Below are 20,185 nucleotides of genomic sequence, written 5' to 3'. Positions count from 1 at the left end.
TATGGAATATATTATTTTAGGATTATAAAGTCTTAAAGTTTTTGTACATTTCCCCCCAAAATTATATATATATAATAACTTGATAAAAACAGGAAGATCGTTAGTTTATAATATTCTAGTATAGAAATAATGCAATTCTTTTTTTGATGGGAATCAATGTCTATGCCTGTTTGAAACTTGAAGATTTAGAAGAGACAAAGCTTTCTTTCTTTTACAAGTGTTGATAATTTCTTATCCCCTTTTTACTTTTTAAAATATTTCTCATAAATTGACAAAATCAAAGAGGTTCCTTACAGTTCAGTTTGTAACAAAAAAACATTTAAAATCCATTTGTAACAATTTTCCAAATAAAGTGTATTTTTAACATTTCAAATATAATTTTATGCTGAACCAAATTAAAGGTTAAATATTTTATGTTCCCACAATAACTGACTTCAAGTTTGAAAAGGGCACTTATAGCTTCCTCCCTCCCACACAGATACATAAATTTTCTGCAAATTTCTTAATAAAATGGAAAAGACTTTGGTTTTCCCATAGTTTCAAATTTCTGGAAATCTACAATCTGCATATCTAATAAATGGAAGAGGGGGTCCCAGAGAAGGGAGGGTCTCTGAGAAGCATTAGGACTGAAAACAGAAAATGGAAAGTGACTTTAGTGGACTATTTATAGTTTATGGGTCCCTGCATTGGATGGTCTCCAAACCTCCCTACCCAAATTCTGTTCTGTTATATCCTGTGTATTTCCCAGGACATTCATGGCAAACATAGGTTTTCATACTGCTCATGTTCTCATAATTATGCTTACTAATGTAGTAACTGTTACTAGTCCAGGATAACCCAGTGAGCTTCATGGCAAAGTGAGGATTCTCGTCCAGTAGAAGTGTCAGCTGTGGGATTCTGGAAGTGACATTTCCAAACACTTTTCACTGCTGCTACTATGCTACCACAGTATTTTTTTTGTGTTGTGTTTTAGAGAAGACAGGGCTTGGATAGTTACAGTAGTTTTCAGGGACCAATGTTTGACTTGAATAGTGGTTGACAATGAGCCAAAAAATGTTGCCAAAATGACTGAGAATGTTTTGAAGGACAGTCTACTCTATCAAAGCTTTTGAAGGCTTCCAGGAATTGCAGTTTATTGGCTGGGAAAAAATTACTTAGAGGCTTTCAGGTGATCAGGGATACAACAAAAGAAAAGGCTTTGAGAGGCTATATGCCTCCTGTGGACTGCATTGTACCACCAGTGGCATAGTGGCTTGAATGGTGAACTATGATTCTGGAGACTAGGGTTTAAATCCCTTCTCACCTATGGAATCCCGTTGAGCAAATCAGAGGAAGGCAAGGGCACTGCCTCTTGAACAAATTTTGTCAAGAAAATCCTGTTGTTTGATTTTAAAGTTGCCATAAGTCGAAACTGGCTTAAGAGCACACACCCACTAGAGAGGGTACTATATTAATAGCCCCTTACATAAAATTGTATTGTAATTCTTTCCCTCATTTTTAGCTGCCATTAGAGCTGTGAAGTTGAAGCACTTCTGTTGTTTGGTGTCTTTTTTTTAAAGGCCTCTCTTTCCCTTTCAGGTAAAACGGAAGCTAAATTTGGAGACCGACCACCAGTACATCGCAGAGAGCTTTCAGGGAAACCGAGGAAGAGCAAGAAATGCTGTCAAAGGTAGGCAGAAGAAAGCCCTTGTTCATTACATTTCTCCTCAATTTCTACCTGGGCAGTGTGTGGGTCTAGAAGCAGAGACTATTAAGGAAGCTTTAGAATCTTTGGATGAGCTCAGTTTCTACTTTCATTAAACTCAGGGATGAAATTGTCTTTAAGGAAATTGTCTTCCAAGTGATGTGCAACATGTTGTGTGCATAGGGGAGATCAAGAGCATGCAGTTGTAAGTCCATTCCGGCTTCTCATCCATGTCGCAGCAATATTTATGACTAGTGGTCAGTTTTCTGTGGACTACTAAGATGGTAAAACTTGGAAGTGTTACTTTTTTTGAATACTAGATCCCAGAATCCCCCCTCCAGCTTATCCAAAAAAAGAGCTTTCTCAGAGTGTTACTTCCACTGCAGCCCCACAGAACTGGGGCAGGGAATGCAGTGTCACAGAGAGCACAGTGATTTGTATTTCAGAGCTGTTAAAATAAATAACTGCATGATTAAGTAACTGCAGGCTTTGTATCCCTGATTAACACCTGCTTTGCTATGTCATCCAGTGAGGACATTGAGTTTCCCTTTGCCATTAACTTGCTGTCCACCTAAATCAGATGCTGGCTAACCTTTCGCCCTTTGAATATTTTCGCTTATAGCATGGCCAGAAGTAAGGGACCGTGGGAGTTGTAATCCAAACTATATGGAGACCCAACTATTCCCTATTAACCAAAATTAAAAAACCGCCAGGGGCTTAAGGAGGTGGGCCACTGCTATTTGTATAATTATGTGATTGCACTACTGTGTATCTTATTTTGGATGCTTGGTAAAATGAATATGTGATTTTAAAAATTATTGGTGGTTTTTTACATAATGGCAAATGTTTTGAACCCTGACTTTCTCACATTGAGATCTGAGATTTCTTGCCAAGAAAAGCAAGTTTCTATCTGTAAAGGTGTGTGGAGATGTGACCTGAAACCGTGTTGGCAATGGCAGTTGAAATCTCAGAATCAAGGAGCACCATAACACTTTTATCACTTCATCCAATTTGTCACCTTCCAAGTGTTTCTGGAGAGCAGCTCCCAGGATCCCACACTGTTCACCATATTGTTCAGCAATATCTGGAAGACCGCACAATTCCCATCCTGATCTATCATATTTTGCTTCTCTTAAGAAATGTAAGAGGCAGAGATATGTGCAATTACAGTGATTTCAAAGATCTAGTTTTCCTTAGAGGCACTTTATTGGTGGACGAGCTCTCTGTGTGAACTCTCTTATTCATGTCCTTTACCACCAGCAAATGGCTTGGCTGCTCCTTTCCACAATTTCAGAACTGAAGTGCTGAGGTTTACTTAGCATGAAGGTTGGTGCCTGTTACCACCAGACCCTCTTCTGTCATGAGAGAAGGGGGAGTTTATGAAGCTTTGTATACTCACTAAAAGTAGCATGGAGAATAGGAAATAATCTATGCTCTGAGACAGAACACTCCATGACATAGCAGCTTGGTCTCATGATGTAGCTAGACAGGTCCATAATTCAGCAGGGTAGGTGCTGAATTATCATGACATATCATGACATTATTCAGACATATCATGAGGTGTAATCAAGTCCTCCTTAATCTCAAGGGGTGAAGTCTCCTGGAGAGAAATCCCGTTATGAAACCTCTTTGAATCTGACCACCAAGCGTTTTCTGGAGCTGCTGAGCCAATCTCCTGATGGTGTTGTGGATCTCAACTGGGCCGCAGACGTACTGAAGGTGCAGAAGAGGCGGATCTATGACATCACAAACGTTCTGGAGGGAATCCAGCTGATCACCAAGAAATCCAAGAACCATATCCAATGGTTGTAAGTAGACCAGTATAGTTGGTTTATGTCTTGCAGGCAGAGATAGGGAAGTTCTTTCCATTACTTGCAAGACACATCCTTGGCCATTCCTTTACATTTTTCTCTTGGGAGAAATACCCATTTGTAGTTCCTACTGTATAATAAGATGGTTAACAGAAATACAACTTTCTGTTTGCCACTGAATAAATTAACTAGCCTGCATGGTTTATACGCAGATTATCTGAACTACTGTATCTCCCTGTCTGAATCTAAGGATCTGTTTAGATCACCATTGTCACCAGTACACTTAGTGAAGACATAGTGTCTTCTTGGTGGCATCTCCAAGTCTGTGGAATTCCCTCCACATATTCAATCATCCACAGCTTGAAATATTTCAAACAGCAAAAATCCCCAAAAAAAAGCAAATACTGGTTTTTCCATTTTCTGTAAGGGACACAATTTTACTATAGTATTGGAAATAATAGGACTTAAGTATCCATAGATTTTGATATCAATGCGAGGTCCTGGAACCAAAGCCCAGTGGATACCAAGAGACAGTGATCAGGCATTTGACAACTAAGGGCCTTTCCATGGGATGATTGTGGTTTTTGTTTTATTGTTGTGTTTTTAAATGCTTGTACAATGTATCAAATTAATGTTTGTTTTAATATGATAAGGGTTTCCCCTCCTAAAATGACCTTTGTATTACAGGTTTTTAGTTAATTTTTGTAGCTGATTAAACAGCCTTATTAATATATATTCAACAAGGAAAGAGGGCTAGGTTTTCATAATAGCTTTTTATAAACCCTTTATTTTTTTAAATCTAAGTACAAATCTAAACTAAGACAGTAAAACATACAAAATTAAACCAAATAAAGTAAACATATTTTCTTTAAGTCTTCCATTCCATGAATTGAATCAGACCCATTTATCAGTAAATTGTCTGTTCTGTTGATAATTCAGTTCTGGCCTATAAAAAGTTAATGTGAAACTTAAAGGTTCTTATTTAGCCAAGTTGTTGTTGTTGGAGTATTTTTTTCTGCCAGAGCTGTTGAGATACAAATTTTAATAAGTTTAAATCTTCCAGATTAAAAAAAATTCCTGCCAAAATTAGCTTTTGCGGTTTTGTATCTCCATCAGACCATTTTAGCATGATAGATTTTACTTAGCCCACATAGAGTGAGATACCATTGGTAAACAGATTTGTAAAGATTATCTTTGAAATCTAGTAGCTGTATCTTGTTTTAACCTTGCTGTGAGCTCTCTTAAGTCCTGTGTCAGGAGAAAAACAAGATATAAATTAAATGAAAACATTTGTATGAAAATGGTTGGTCATATCAGTCTAGGGGAGAAGAATGATTACTGTATTGGACTTAGTGCAGCTTCACTGATTTTCATTTATGTGTGTACTTCCACCATTAAGCATAGTCAGGGTTACACATCAGGGTTGCAATGAGCCTTAGATGAAGAGATAGGAATATAAAAACTGCAGGGATCATGGTTTTACCAAAAGCTTGTTATATTGACAAGACTGTGGACAATAATAGAAACATAGGCAAGTCCATACAATAACAAAGACGTTTATCATATTTTATTCTTCAGAAGGGGATTTTTGGGTCTCTTCCAAATCTATGATTCTATGTCGTACAAATTTACAATCACATCTGTCCACAATCGGGAGGTAAATGTCTTCTTTTGATGATAGGCAGTTGCTTTATGGCTAGATTTTAAAGGACAAATAAACCCCTTAGCAGTCCACCATCCCATCTTTTTGCATTGTTCAGGCTTTGGGTTCAGTTGTGTAAATAGCCAAAGCAGCAGCAGCCACATGGAAGAAGCAGACTTAGAGAATGCTAGGATTTGCAGAGCTATACAAAAATTGAGGGAGGGGAAACCCTAAAGGGAAAATTCTGCAAAATTCACCTGACCATATTTCATAGCCACAGAATTGCAGGGGAAGTGCAGGGGGTGGGAAATGGAGTGGCTGGAATCACACCAGTAAATCACAGTACAGTGGTTGGTTGCAAGTTCTGCTTGTAGAACCTGTTTTCTACCCATTTGGGCAGGCACCCAGGTGCTGAATCCATTTTGACAAAATGGATGCTGGTAAAATGCTTTTTGCCCCTCCTTTGTGCTTGGATACTTGAGTCAGCAAGTGAATGCAGGTCATGGAACATGATCTCTTCATCTTTGTTTTCTTCTGTTCCCTAGGGGTAGCAGGTCTACAGTGGGAGGCCCCAGCAATTGTCATGGGTTGATGAAGGAGCTCCAGGATCTTCAGGATGCAGAACAGCAGCTGGACACCCTCATTCAGATGTGTACAACTCAGTTCAAGCTCCTCACGGAGGACCTGGAGAACAAGCAATATCCTTTGCGGAGAGATTGAAGGAGGAGTGGGTGGTTTTAACCAGTCTGAGGGTGTGAAACCGGTTAATAGCATCCTTTCTGCAGGGTTAGCTGAGAGCAGCACAAGTTCCAGCTTCCAAACAGGTAGCTGCCCTCCTGGCATTCCAGAACTGGGTGTTGCTGTTTTAATGTATACTTCCCCACCCTGTGAGTTGATGGAAAATCCCTGCCAGTTAAGACCGAATATTCCTGGTGGAGGAGGAGCAGGGTGTGAGAACCATAGTACGCGAAGGTTGATGGTGAGTCAGTCAGATGTTTGTTGTTGATTTTTGTGTGGCAGCTCTGTAACTGAACCTGTTCCTGATAATGAACCTCAGAGGCCGCCCTCTGTGCTGGATAACGTTGCCTTAGGACAGCGTTGGAACATGTGCATATCCTGGAGCAGTGGCTGTCCCCATTAATTATTATTTATTATATTCAATTGTAAATTGGTTGTTTTACTAATCTATTTTGCTCCCATCCTGTACCGTAAGATTTCTTTGTGGCATAAAATAAAATCATGTTCAATAAATAATTCAAAATTTTGAACTGAAAAAATAATAATAAACATTTGAGATAATAATAAAACAATAATAAAAAAACAGTGTAAAACCATGTATATTTACAGTTACAGCTGTAATTGCCATAGCTCCTGGGATTTGTGAAGTGTTTTAAAATGATTATGTGTTTGTTTATGTTTTAGTAATGCTTTAATCCCCCTCGAGCCGTGAGGAGAGGCAGGCAAGAAATAAAATTATTATTATTATTATTATTATTATTATTATTATTATTATTATTATTATTGACACAAAGACAGAGCATGACACAGCAAACAAAATGTATATGCTGGATTTCATATCAAAAAATCACAAGTCAAACACTTCCCAAGTGTTTAGGACTGTGTGATGTATTTTCGGATAATGTGTACAGATCCCAGTAAGGTGGCCTTTTTCAGTTGATAGATCGTGATTTTGTCAGTGTGTATTGTTTCCAAATGCTGGCTGAGATCTTTTGGCACAAAACCCAGTGTGCCGATTACCACCGGGACCACCTGTACTGGTTTATGCCAGAGCCTTTACAGTTCGATCTTAAGGCCCTGATAATAGCTGTGTTTTTCCTGTTGTTTTTCGTCAATTCGACTGTCACCTGGTATGGCAACATCAATATTCCAAGGTTTTTCTTTTCTTTTCCACAACCGTGATGTCTGGCGTGTTGTGTTCCAAAACTTTGTCAATCTGGATTCAAAAGACCCACAGTATTTTTGCACGCTCATTTTCCACTACCTTTGCAGGTTTGTGATCCCACCAGTTCTTTACAGCTGGGAGGTGATACTTGTGACATAAATTTCAGTGAATCATTTGGGCTACATAGTTGCGCCTCTGTTTGTAGTCTGTCTGCGATTTTCTTACAGCAGCTGAGGATATGATCAATAGTTTCGTCAGCTTCCTTGCACAATCTGCATTTTGGATCACTGACTGATTTTTTGATCTTGGCCTTGATTGCATTTTTTCTGATGGCTTTCTTCTGGGCTGCAAGAATCAGGCCTTCTGTCCCCTTCTTCAGTGTTCCATTCATGAGCCATAACCAGGTCTTCTCCTTATCAACCTTTCCTTCAATTTTGTCAAGGAACTGTCCATGCAATGCTTTGTTGTGCCAGCTGTCAGCTCTAGTTTGTAGTGCAGTTTTCTTGTACAGATTCTTTGCTGTGCTTTGAGGGGTTTCTGATTTTTGACTTCAATCAAAGCAGGTTCTTTACTTTCCTTTACATATTCTGTCAGGGCATGTTCTTCTTTGACTGTTTGTTTTACTTGTAAGAGTCCTCTGCCACCAGATTTTCTAGTCAGATATAGCCGGTCGATATCACGGCAAGGATGAAGTGAGTGATGAATGGTCTTGAGTTTTCTTGTTTTTCTGTCCAAATTGTCTAGTTCCACCTGCGTCCAGTTTATAATGCCAGCAGTATATCATATGACAGGTATGGCCCAGGTGTTTATGGCCTTGATGGTGCTTGCTTTTGATATTTTTTTCTGACCCTTTGAGTGTATTCTTTGCTGACTACCGTTTTTACATGTTCATGTTTGATGCTGTCCAGCTGTAGTATGACCAGATATTTATAGGCCTCTGGCTGGTGACATTTTATCGTTTGGTCATTAGGCATATTTATGCCCTCACTTTCAATGATTTTTCCCTTCTTCAATGCCACTGTCGAACATTTTTCCAGACCAAACTCCATGCTGATATCAACGCTAAAGATTCTGACAGTGTTAGTCAGAGACTCGATTTCAGTTTCCGTTTTCCCATATAGCTTCAGGTCATCCATGTACATCAGATTTGTTAGATGTTTGATAACCAAGGTTTGTTTTTTGTAAAATTGTTGAAAAAGAGATCATGGCAATAATGAAAAGCAGTGGGCATAATGAGTCTTCCTGGAAAATTCCTCTTCTGATGTTGACAAGTCAGTAGTTTTCATTTCCAACAAACAGTTCAGTTTTCCAGTGCTTCATCATATTTTCAATAAAAGTGCCAACGTTTTTACAAATCCCGATGGTGTCCAGGCACTTGATGATCCAGCTGTGTGGGAGTGAATCAAAGGCCTTTTTGTAGTCAATCCACGTCATGTGAAGATTAGTTTTTCGGCTTTTACAGTTCTCCAGAATCATTTTGTCAATTAATAACTGGTCTTTTGTGCCACTGCTTTTCCATTTGTTGCCTTTCTGTTCATCTGGCAAGATGTTCTTTTCTTCAAGATAGTCTTGAATTTTGTCAGCTATGATAGTGGGCAGACACATTATTGGCCTGTAGTTTCCTAGTGCTGCTCTTTTTGCCGGATCATTTTGTATCAGATATGTTCTCCCAGTTGTTAACCATTCACTGATACTTCCTTTTTGCAGCATCTCATTGAACTGTTGGGCCATTTTTCTGTGTAGATTAATCAGATATTTGAGCCAAAATCCATGCAGTTGATCATGTTGTTGTTGTTGTTGTTGTTATTTGTAGTTATACAAGATCTTTAACCTTTTCTGCTAAATAGTGCTGGCACCTCACCAAACGACAACAGCTATGGCACCGAGCCTTAACAGTTGAAGTGATGTCAAATTGAATTAATTCAACAGTGTGGATGCACCCATGTCAAGAAATTTATAGGTGGAGAATATCTTAATAGGGCCTTTATAGTGCTGAAACAATTAAATAATCATGTAGATATCTTAAAATAGGGGAAATTGCAAAAAAAATCACATTTTTGGATGTACAAAGTCCGTGTTTCAGAAGGAAAGGAGAATTTATTCCTTGTTATGAGGAATTTTCACTCAAGCCAGAAGTGCAACTGCTACTGGTTCAAGTACATACATAAATTCTGTGTTGCAGAGGGAAGTCTTAGGTATTAGTATAACTGTTTTCCAGCACCTTCTGATTTAAGTGTGGTGGTAGTACATATACAGTTGCAGCAGTGAATTTGGGTGCTGTGGACCATGATCCAGTTTCTTACAAAACTTGACTGAGAACACTTCAGCTTATGTGACTTGCCAAGACTTACGCAGCGTTGTAGATCCATCTGAGCAGTTGGTGATGGTGATCAAAGCCCCTCCAGAGACACAGATGCAAGTCTCTGATCCAGCAGAGGTACGTTTTCTTGGTTTCCCATATTTACACTGGCCATACTGCTTCACTGGTCCTTTAGAAACCAAATCATATGGATCTGCTTGACCACCTTTTTCTCAGAGTAAAATGTAGCTGACTGAGTTGCAACCCATTTTGAACCAATGATATGGTTAAGAACGTGTGAGGATCATAAAACCAGGAGAGATCTACACATCCCCAAAATCCACTTTGACTATTCATATACAAAATATACAATTGATCCTGGACATTTCACATTCAGTTAAATCAGTCTCATTCTGATAATTGTATATAGAGCAAATACAATGACAGGAATAGTTTACTAACTGAACCTAAATTGTTCAGGCAGCTAGAGTCCAGTTACATATTAGCAGATGGAAGGGGACAGCCCAATTCGAGGCTGTTTGACTCAATAGGATATAGTATGCTAGATGATGAGTCAAGTTTAAGTTGCTAATTTTAATCTGCATTTGATCAGTGTATTTTACCTCTGTATATTTTGTTGTATGTTTTTATTAAGTGTTTTATCTTTTAACTATGTTGTACTCCGCCTTGGGTTGCATGGAGAGCTGGGTAATAAATTCATTTATTATTTATTTATTTACAGTACCCCAGCTCTTCTCACCTTGAATGGGACTCAGGGTGGCTTACAGTTTAGCCACTTCAGTGCCACATTGCAAATACACAGTGTATAAATACAATACAATACAATACAAATCAAAGCACATTTAACATAAAATACAAGACAAAAATCACACAAAGCATAACGTCCAGAAATAAGATATGAATAAAATATTAAGCATTAAAACATTTAATACAAATTACAATTATTGTGGAGACTCATCAATTAAAAAGTATATTTCGCTAAGCTCAATTATCAGTGATAAATATGAGCCAGCGAGAAAATTTAGAGAAGTCGCCACTAAATAAATAAAATCCAAAAACAAAACAAAAAATTACTATTATTATTATTATTATTATTATTATTATTATTATTATTATTATTATTATTATCGACAATAAAAATCCCAAACACAATCTCACCACGCACGTATCTTCCCAAGGGGTAAAATGTTCAGGTCTTTATAGGATAAGACAACTTAACCTCCTTTGTTTAAGCCTGTATAATATAATTGGAGAGTCAAGAAAAGAGCCATACTGTCATAGCAGGCAGCTATTGAAGTAGGGCAGGTAACGTTACACTGGCTAACACACATTTTGGTGTCCCAAATGTTAGTCCTGTTTCTGGGTATATTTGACTTGCTGGTTACAAAAATGTCTCCAGGTTTCCCCTATCAGCTTTAGTTTTTGAGATACAGAACATAATGCCATATACCAGCTTTCATCAGCAAGCTTTGAGGAGGTTGGGTGGGATTAGAGGAATATGAGTTTTAAAGGCCATTTTAGTGTAGTGAATTTTAATTTTGATTTTGCCACATTGTTATTTAATTGTTTATCAACTTTTGTATTGCACCTTTTAAACTTGTTTAGGGTGGAATGTTCACTGCCTTGAGTCACCACAGGGAAAAAAGTGGAGGATAAATAAATGTAGTAACACAAATAGCAATAATAATAATAATAATAATTCATCTGTTAGCCCATAAAAACCATGAGAACTATCTCTTAAGAAACTAGAGCCGATGTGGTCTATCCACTGCAAAAAATTTTTGAATCAGTGGCCTGGATGACCCCAGAAACAGGCCTAAAAAGCAAGACATCAAGCAAAAAAAATGAGGGAGGGGGGTTGAGCTGTGAATTATTCATCTCAATAAGTGCAATAAGTGATTGACCACTAATTGGCTCATGATTACAGTCAGGGATAAAAAAATAGTGGCATATTTCTAAGCCACTTTCCATTCCCCTCTAATTTTCAGCTAGGTCCTCCATCCTTAATGTTAGACTTAGAGCCCTTTGCCTGAAGAGCCTAGAAGGCTTGGAAATGTGCCTGTTGACCAAAAAAGGGTATTTTGAGCTTGCAAAGTCCACAGCTACTTGCACATTTAAGAGAAGGTTGTAAAAAGAGATCCAGCTTCCTCAACCCTTCTGCTTCTCAAGGACTAAGAACTTGCACTATCTTAGCCTTTTTGAAAAGAGAGAGTTGCAGAAAAAACAGGAGCTATCTTGCTTATCAGCAGCAGTGAAACCAGATGAGTGAAACAAGTCACAAAGAGGTCTGTGATTTTTTTTTCTCATGCAGTGCTGATCAAATTCATGACGGCTGATCAAATTCATGTTAGTCTCATACATTCATATTAAAGCAGAACATTCGTCCATCTCTTCTTGGGGGAGAAGGAAGCAAGAGAGAGCAAGCATGCCAAACATATCTTCAGTCTTCTAATAGCATCCTCATATGCCCACTTTTGTTCTTTTCTTCTAGGCTTTCCAAATTGCTGTGAAAAGCACTCAGGGACCCATTGATGTGTTCCTGTGCCCGGAAGAAAGCTCTGAGGTATGCAGTCCCACCAAGAGTCCACAGAAAGTGGCTGTTGGGCAACGTACTCCCGAGTCTTCACAAGCAGCAGCTGTAGTCACCACTGCAGCCACACCTGTGCTTCTGCATCCTTCCCAGGAAATGAACTTGCCACTGCTGAGTGGAGACCAAGGTATGTTCTGGAAGAGAATGTAGCATTTTTGTTGGGATTTGGCATTTAAGAGGTACATTTGCCATTAAGCCTTCACTCTCACCCATTTGGGCCCCATGGAAATGGTATTCCTTGCTTCCATGAGGCAAGGCACTGTGCTGAATTCAGACAGCATTGTCTGAACAGGAAGGCCTTTGCTGAAGAACCAGACCCAAGTGTGCCAAAGAGTTACTGGACAGCAGCCAGTTTTATAGGAGGTGGGGAGGGTTGATGAAATTGGCAGAGGATCTCTCAGAGATAATACCAGTGACATTTTAGCTAAATCTGGCACAATCTGAAATGAAGCAAGAGTGAGTGTTATTTTCCCTCCAAGCCAGTTTGATAGCACATAACAAGAACTTCTCTATCAAACTGTATTGCATAGTGCTTGTCACTTCCTGTTGGATCTCTTGTACCCTAGTCCAAAGCCATAGAAGAAGGTGCATCTACACTGTAGAATTAATGCAATTTAACTGACATAGCTTAATGCTGTTGAATCCAAGGATTTGTAGTTTGATGAGGCACATTTTGGGAAAACAGGTTAAAGACCCTGTAAAACCACAATTCCCATGATTCCAAAGCATTGAGCCATGGCAGTTAAAGTGGTGTCAAACTGCATTAATTCAACTGTTTAGATGCACTCTGAATTATGTATCTTGATTTTGTTCACAATCATATGCAGGTTTACCCATTTTCCCTCTTTCTTTTTCTCTTGGCAGAGCCCTTGTTGTCTGGTGAAAATACGCTGCCTCTGAAGTGCCCTGGAGACGATGTAAGCCTTTCACCGCTGGCCTCTGTGGACACCCTGCTCCAGCAGGGCAAAGATGACTTCTCAAGCTTCCTGCCTGCGGAATTCATCGCACTTTCACCCCCACAGACCCAGGACTATCATTTTGGGCTCGAGGAGGGGGAAGGCATCAGCGAACTCTTTGACTGTGACTTTGGAGACTTCACCTCCTTGGATTTCTGAACATCCTCTGGTGGTTGGGGATGGAAAGCCACTCAACTGATCCCGCTCCACCAAGGCAGGGAGCTGACCTCTGAATGTAACCTCAAGGCCAGCTGTGGCCTCCAGGGCCAGCATCCTGTGGGTTCCAGGGGAGGAGAGGGTAGGCTGAGAGAGGGGCAGTAGTGGGCAGGGGTGGGATTCAATTCTTGGAGGTGGCCACCCATTGTGGGTCACCTCGCCATGACTGAGGAAGGTGGCTGGAAAGTTGATTGCTGCTCTGAACGTTGCAGGCCTCATTCTGTGACTTTTTAGATAGCATTAGGCAGACATTACCTCGTGCCTATTGTCCCCAGCCCCCTAAGTGGTAGTGGCTAGGAGTCAGTGGGTAGATTTGCCTTAAATCTCTGGTGCCATGTTTTGATTCTATAGGGATAGTCCTCGCAGTGCTGTTGCCACACCAACAACTGACTCATTTGGGCTGAACCATTCTTTCCTCCTGAATTCTCAATTTCAATCCCACTGAGTGACAGGCAGGTTGCTTTTTGTCAGGTGGTTCTCTCTCCTACCTGTGTGCAATTTCCCTTTATGCCTTAGAAAACATGATGAGCTCTTTTGGAGAATCAAGACAATTTGCCACCCTTTCAGCAAAATTTCCTTCAAGATGTGAGGCAGCTCAGAATTGTCCTTTGAAGCAGGTTGGGACCATTTGTCAGATAGCTATGAGGGAAAGACAAACGGATGGTACTTGTAGTAACAGTCAGCAATAATCCGACACCCCCTCGTCCTGCACTCTTGGCTTTTTTGATTGGCTGGTGATGAAGCGTGATGAAAAGTTCAGGGATAAACAAACATATTTTTTTTTGCAGGGAAGATGTGAAACTGAGATTTGTAACAGTAGTAAAATAATGGCCATGTTGAGGAAAGGAAGCCAAGTATGTGAAATGGTATTGTGGCATCAAGGGAACCTTTCATTAAAACAAGCTGCTGAGGCTACTGAAAAGAACTGCATAATTCAGACATCCCAGAAAAATGAAGTCTTCTTTTTTCTTGTTATTTTTTTTAAAAGAATCGAATTGAAAGGGAGGGGGTGTTGAGCTTTTTTGTATACAAGTCATACAAAATGATGAGGTGAGTTGTTGTTTCTGGATATTAGTGCCGATCTCATTCTTAAAAGTCCTTCTGGTAAAGCTTTAAAGAGAGTCTTGTATGAAATATTTATTTATTTTTTGGGCTTTTGCTTTTCTGTTTCCGCTTCTTGGAATGCCCCCGATCCTCCCTAATCCTTAGTGGAATATGTACATGTCTGAGGGGTGGATTGGATTTTTATTTTTTGTTAGAGACATATTTGGCTCGGTGGCCAGTGGACTCAGTCATCCGTATTTCTGAGCAGAAGGCCAACAAGGCAAATGAGACAACCCTTTGGGTAGGAAGCAAGGTTAATTTGCTTTTATCAGGAGAGAGGCAGTGTGGCTAGATAGTTCTTAATAGCAGCAAGGGACTCTCTCTCCCAGAAAATGCTGTCAGCCAAGAAGTGATGCAAATGTCTTGTGTTCAGAGTCTATCTGACTTTTCACCTGTGAAGCAAGGAAGAAAATACTGACTCCTATCTCCATACTACCACCTCCTATACAAAGCTCTTGGGGGAAAGGAAGAAGGGGGATGTCCAAATGTCAATTCATATTAATTTATTTATTTATGTGGCTCCATCCTGTACTTCTGGAAGGTAAGGAAAGTGTCAGAGAAAGAGTTGGCATGAACTTGGACTCTACATGTCCGAGTATGTGGAAAGAGGCCATACTGTGTCCTGTTAGAATAGCTAATTTAGCAATTGAGAATGCTGAAAAAAAAGGTTTGGGGAGGAGGAAAGAGTTAGCCTGCGTGTGCTGTAGATGTTCTGTTAGGATCAGGTGACAAAAGTCTGCTGAGTTTCCCATCCATATGATGGAGTGTGACTGGTCAAGATTGCTATATTGAAATACTATTTATTAGTAGAAAGTGGACCTCAGGTTCATCTGGTAGAGAAATATTTGGAAATGTTGAGGGTGGAGGCTGAGAGAAGTAGAAAAAGAGAGAACGAGACTAGGCTAGTGAATGTGAGGAAGAAATGGCTCTCTTTTTGACTTATCTATTCTGATAAGTAGCTTTAGTTGTCAAAACGTAAATGTTATCAGCTTGATTAAGAGCTGTACCTAGCTAGAGCTTGAAAATGTTTCTTTTTGACTAGAACTCCTTGAATTCCCTAGCCATATTTATGGATACAAAAAAAATGTTTCCAAGCTCGGTACCTAGCCTACAACAAGGTAGTGATCGGTCTGTCCCTTAGGTGCCTTCCTGTTTCAATAAGTACTATGTATTTCAATTAACTGGAACTCACCAAAGCATGCTCCTCCTTGACAGGGGCTTCTCTTGCTTTACATAATGGCAGCTGTAATGGTGTGTGTGTGTTTTGTTTGCGTGTTTGTGTATGCTAAAAGAGGAGCTTTGGGGCCCAAGAAGTTGGTGTCTGTAGAACGTATATACAGCACCAGTAGGTTCATGGATCATCTTTATCCATTTGGCCTTGATGTATAAGGAAAATAAATCATTTGGGCTTGTGAGAATAATGACTCTCCTTGCCACATCTTGTGGCATCTGGTTTTGGGGTACTGTACTGGAATTTATTTTTATTTTTCAGGATGAGGGGAAACATAGGAATGAATCTTCTTTCTAACTGGGTCTTCTCTGGCTGTCAAATACAGCATTAGTTCTTGGTCAAACCTAATCAGACAACAGAGAGTTATATATAAAGGTATCTCCTACACAACTTTAGCAGCCTCTCCAGATTTGAGAATCCTTTAACATAAATCTGGAGCAATTAAAAATTAAGAATATTCTTCTTTTAGTCTAGGCTTTGTAGTAATTCCATAAGGAGGGGCTGGCTAAGTCTACCATCTTAAGGACTTAGTAACTTTAACTAAGACTGTCTTGAAACAATCATTAATGGCTATAAGAATATATAGTCCAAGAACCACTACTGTAGAATGGGTGCCATTACATTTTTACTTTTGATGGGCCTTACTTTCCTCTTTCATATAGTAGAGAGTGAAGGATCTTGGTCATGCTCATAAGATCTACTTTCCTCTTAGTTCATGTCCACATTTTTTTTTGGTATTTCTTGATATTCTTTCCTTTGTAATGTGTTCTAGGGAATTGCTTTTGGAAAACCTATGGCCCTTCAGATGTTCAGCTGCCATCCCCAGACCAGTTTGGTTAGAGCTAAGGGGAATTGCAGTCAAATTTCAGAGGACCATAGGTTCCCCAACCCTGCCCTGAATGCTCTCTATTTCAATGTGATGAGCAGCAAACTATTGTTTTCTCTGACTTCTTAGAGCCATGATGGTTGTTGACTTTCCTTGTAGTTTTAGTTTTCACTATGTCATCAAAAAGCTGCTTCATTTTTCAGCCTTGCATTTGAGGCCTGTCTGGTAATTGTTTTTCAGGTGACTTGTTTCATCTCTTTCTCTCACCTTGCCTCCATAAAAAAGGTTACCTGTGGCAGAATGATCAAAGACTGTTGGCTTTTTAAAAAGGTGACTTTTATTCCATGTGAGTTATAGTCGCATGTGTTTTGCCCTAACAGCAGTGAGCTGGAAGGTTCTTGCTTCCAGCATACGTGATCAGCCCCATGAGTAATAACATCCAACTTATTATTCTGAGAGGGGTAAAATATAGGAACACAAAACACTCACTTGGGCTAAAAGTGTTGTCAAGCGGTACATTACATGGAGATGAGCTTGTAACTTTGGTTTTGCATTGTAGAAGAGTCTAAAACTCAGAAATGTGCATACGTGTAACCTTACTTTTTTTTCCTGTTGGAACAGAGGTCTGCAGGAGAAAAGGAACTTTCAAGCAGTTATTTGCAGAGTGGGTGATCCAGCCACTTACTTTACTGGATAAAATAGGGGATGAGAAGGAGATATGCCCATTATGCATCAGGGAACTTTCAAGAGAATAATCCCAGGTATGACATTCCAGGCATGGAAACCGACAGACAGCTGCAGAACGTTCTATTGATAACAACTCAAGAACCAGGGGTGGGTTTATTGGTTTTCCCACTCAAATTTAAGCACTTAATGTGGCCCACGATACTAATAATAATGCTGAGGAGCCCTGAAAGCAATGAAGTAAAGCTCAGATTGTGCGTGTTTTGCCTCCTTCTGGCAGGCCTCTAGTACTACTGCCAGTGAGAAGCATAGGCCAATCCACGTGGATGTTGGCTTTTGTCCCATGATTTTATTAAAATTGAAAGCACAGTAGAGGAAATCATGCCTTCAGCCCTAGCAAGAGAAGTAACAGGTTTTAGAAGTAAAGCATTTGAGGAAAGCAATGGTAATTCTCTTTGGTTGGATAAGGGATGCTGGGATACTGTGATGGTTCTGAAAGGATTGCACCTTTTTTTGGCAGGTGCCCAGACAGGAGATCTGGGAACTTCAGTGGCCAAGCAGCTAAATGCATTGCAGAAACGACAGCAAATTCCAGTGCCTCATACTGAGGGGAATGCACTTCTGTGTGTGCCTTTTTTATAATAACAAGCCTTGTTCATGATTTGTGCTTTTAGTTTTAATAAACATTTCTACTTCATTTCATCTCTGCTTTTGAGTGTGTGCTCTTTTCTTTTAAAATTTCTTAGGACTTTAAGGGCTGCTTGGTGGACAACACATGTCCTACCCTAATGTCCTGTCCTAAGAGTGGTGAAGATTTTTCATTTAAATGGAATAAAAGTCTCATGGTTAAGACCCTAAGGAAAGCTGTGCTATGGCAGACAGAAATATCTATCTAGACCTACACTCTTTTACTCATAGTGAGTAAATGGTTGCCTTTGCACAACACTGGCAAAAGTTACTTTTTGGACTACTAGCTCCCCAAATCCTCCAGTCAGCATAGCCATTAGTCAATGGTTCTGAAAGTTATGATCCAAAAAGGCAACTTTCCCAGGCTGTGCTCAAGAAAGCCCACAGGCAAGTGGCTTCAGGGTGTTACTTTATTCACTTCTGAATTAAAATCTTTTTAAAGAATTTAATTCTATATAGTTTTTAATGACTTAATTTATGGTTGTGTGTGATCGTTTTTAAATGTGTGGTGTTTTTATATGTGTATATGGATGTGAGGTATTGAATCTTCGCCATGAATAATGCTGTACACCGCTTTGAGTCCCTCCAGGGGTTAGAAAAGCAGTCTATGAATGAAATAAATAAATATCACAAGAAATGGTAAGTACCTTGTAAAGCCATAATTTATAGGATGGAGAATTAAAGTAGTATCAAAGATGCTCAAATTGTGTTGCGTTGATATGCCCATGGTGGTTTTTTGCCTTGCTTTTGCTGGATTATTTCTTCCTGAAAAGAAAATGTCTACATTAAGGTGATCACAGGAATAGTCAGAAGCACTCTGTTGCCACTTATTTAATTTTTGCTCAGACTGTAATGGTGCTAATATGTGGAAAACTTAAATGTCCCTAAAATGTCCCAGCCAGCAAGTTGGGAGGATTCTAAACTTAACAATATAAATCTGTAGACTACTAATAATAACCTATATGTGAATTTTCCATTTATACATTATTCCACCTTCTGAAGCTCCCTTATGTGAATTCAGACCTTTGATACATCATTCTGGTTGCATTTTTATTGTAATGAACTTGAGGGAAAGACAGTATTATATTAACTATAGAGTTTCAACTGTTTTTCTTGTGATTTTTATGTTTTCCCTTTAGTTCTTCTTGCTTGTCTTGTATGCACACAGCTTTTTTTTTTTTGTTCTAAAATCCCAGATTGTGTTGCCTTGCATTCGTTAGTAATACCATTTCATTTTTCTGAGCAGCTCATCATCTTTAAGAATTATCCGGATGGTTGATGCAATTATTCCCTATTGAGAATAATTGTACCTATTGCAAATGGGAGATAATTTCAGCCTGTGTTTGAAAGACTTACCAGCATTTGCAATTTTCCTCATTTAAGGTTTGAGACTCTTCATTGTGCATATTATGCCGCAGTGAAGTTCGCAACAAAGGTCATACTGTGCTGCTACTGTCGCATTCTAAGTGTGCCTCTAGACAGAGCTGTTCCAAATGAAGAGGATCCTGTTGGGATCTGTCTCCGAGAGAATGAGCATCAAACACTTGAATGTCTGCTGAAACAAATTTGCAAGACACTTCAAGGATAAATTCTCATGTTTGCTCAGAACTTGATACCACTTTTATTGTAGAGTCTGGGTAAGTATCTAGTTCTCCGTGTGGCCATGTTTTTTGGAATCATTTTTCAGTTACTCTGAACAAGATGCTTGAATTCATTCATCTCACTCATGTAAGCTTAGACATTGCACATCTTGGATGATAAGATCTAGCAGAAGTGGATTTATTGCATGGATCCACAGAGTAGTTGCCTTGCACTATCAAGGATAGGTGCCTATTGCTTTGAAAAAGACTAGTTGCAGCATATCCTAAAGAGAACCTCACTGGATACAGATAGATGGAAGAAGGAACTACTGCCTTTTAACTAATAAATCTTTTAGAGGCAAGGTGCTTAATCTAATGCCTGGGAACTTTCAGTCATTCGTGGAGGAAACAATCTTGACTCATTCTAGTCTGGTTTCAAGCAAGAGTACAGTACTGAAAGAGCCTAATTTGCTGACTGATTACCTATTCCAATGTTGATTTTGTGGGATCTCTCAGTGATGTTTGAAGCCCTATATCAGGGGTCCCCAAACTTTTAAAGCCGAGGGCCAGTCCACAATCCTTCAGACTGTGGAGGGGCTGAATTATCATTTGAAAAAAATAAAAATGAACAAATTCCTATGCACATGCCTTTATTTGTAGTGCAAAACAACAACAACAAAAATGAAAGAACAATACAATATTTAAAAATGAAAACAATTGTAACCAACATAAACCTATCAGGATTTCAATGGGAAGTATGGGCCTGCTTCTGCCCAATTAATTAGGATTGTTGTTGTTGTGTGTCTTCAAGTCATTTCAGACTTTGGGAGACCCTAAGTCTAAAATTATTTATTTATTCATTTACTACATTTATTTATTATATTTATATCCCACCCTTTTCACCCCAAAGGGGACTCAGAGCAGCTGTATGTACATACAATATATTATATT

General features: G+C 39.2%; 1 protein-coding gene across 1 annotated transcript in view; it reads left to right on the top strand.

The window, feature by feature from the left end:
• e2f1 (E2F transcription factor 1) overlaps positions 1 to 17,669 on the top strand; it is a 32,011-nt gene extending 14,342 nt beyond the window's left edge. Inside the window, exons 2-7 of the mRNA XM_016993409.2 lie at positions 1,579 to 1,669; positions 3,273 to 3,492; positions 5,683 to 5,835; positions 9,363 to 9,477; positions 11,852 to 12,077; positions 12,815 to 17,669. Of these exons, the coding sequence (XP_016848898.2) occupies positions 1,579 to 1,669; positions 3,273 to 3,492; positions 5,683 to 5,835; positions 9,363 to 9,477; positions 11,852 to 12,077; positions 12,815 to 13,065 (1,056 nt within the window). The 3' untranslated portion in view covers positions 13,066 to 17,669. The remainder of the gene's footprint in view (positions 1 to 1,578; positions 1,670 to 3,272; positions 3,493 to 5,682; positions 5,836 to 9,362; positions 9,478 to 11,851; positions 12,078 to 12,814) is intronic.
• Positions 17,670 to 20,185: the final 2,516 nt, after the last annotated feature.

The sequence above is a fragment of the Anolis carolinensis genome, chromosome 4 (assembly GCF_035594765.1).
Source record: "Anolis carolinensis isolate JA03-04 chromosome 4, rAnoCar3.1.pri, whole genome shotgun sequence".
Classification (NCBI taxonomy): domain Eukaryota; kingdom Metazoa; phylum Chordata; class Lepidosauria; order Squamata; family Dactyloidae; genus Anolis; species Anolis carolinensis.
The sequence above is the reverse complement of the archived record's forward strand: the minus strand, read 5'-3'. Positions and strand labels throughout refer to the sequence as shown.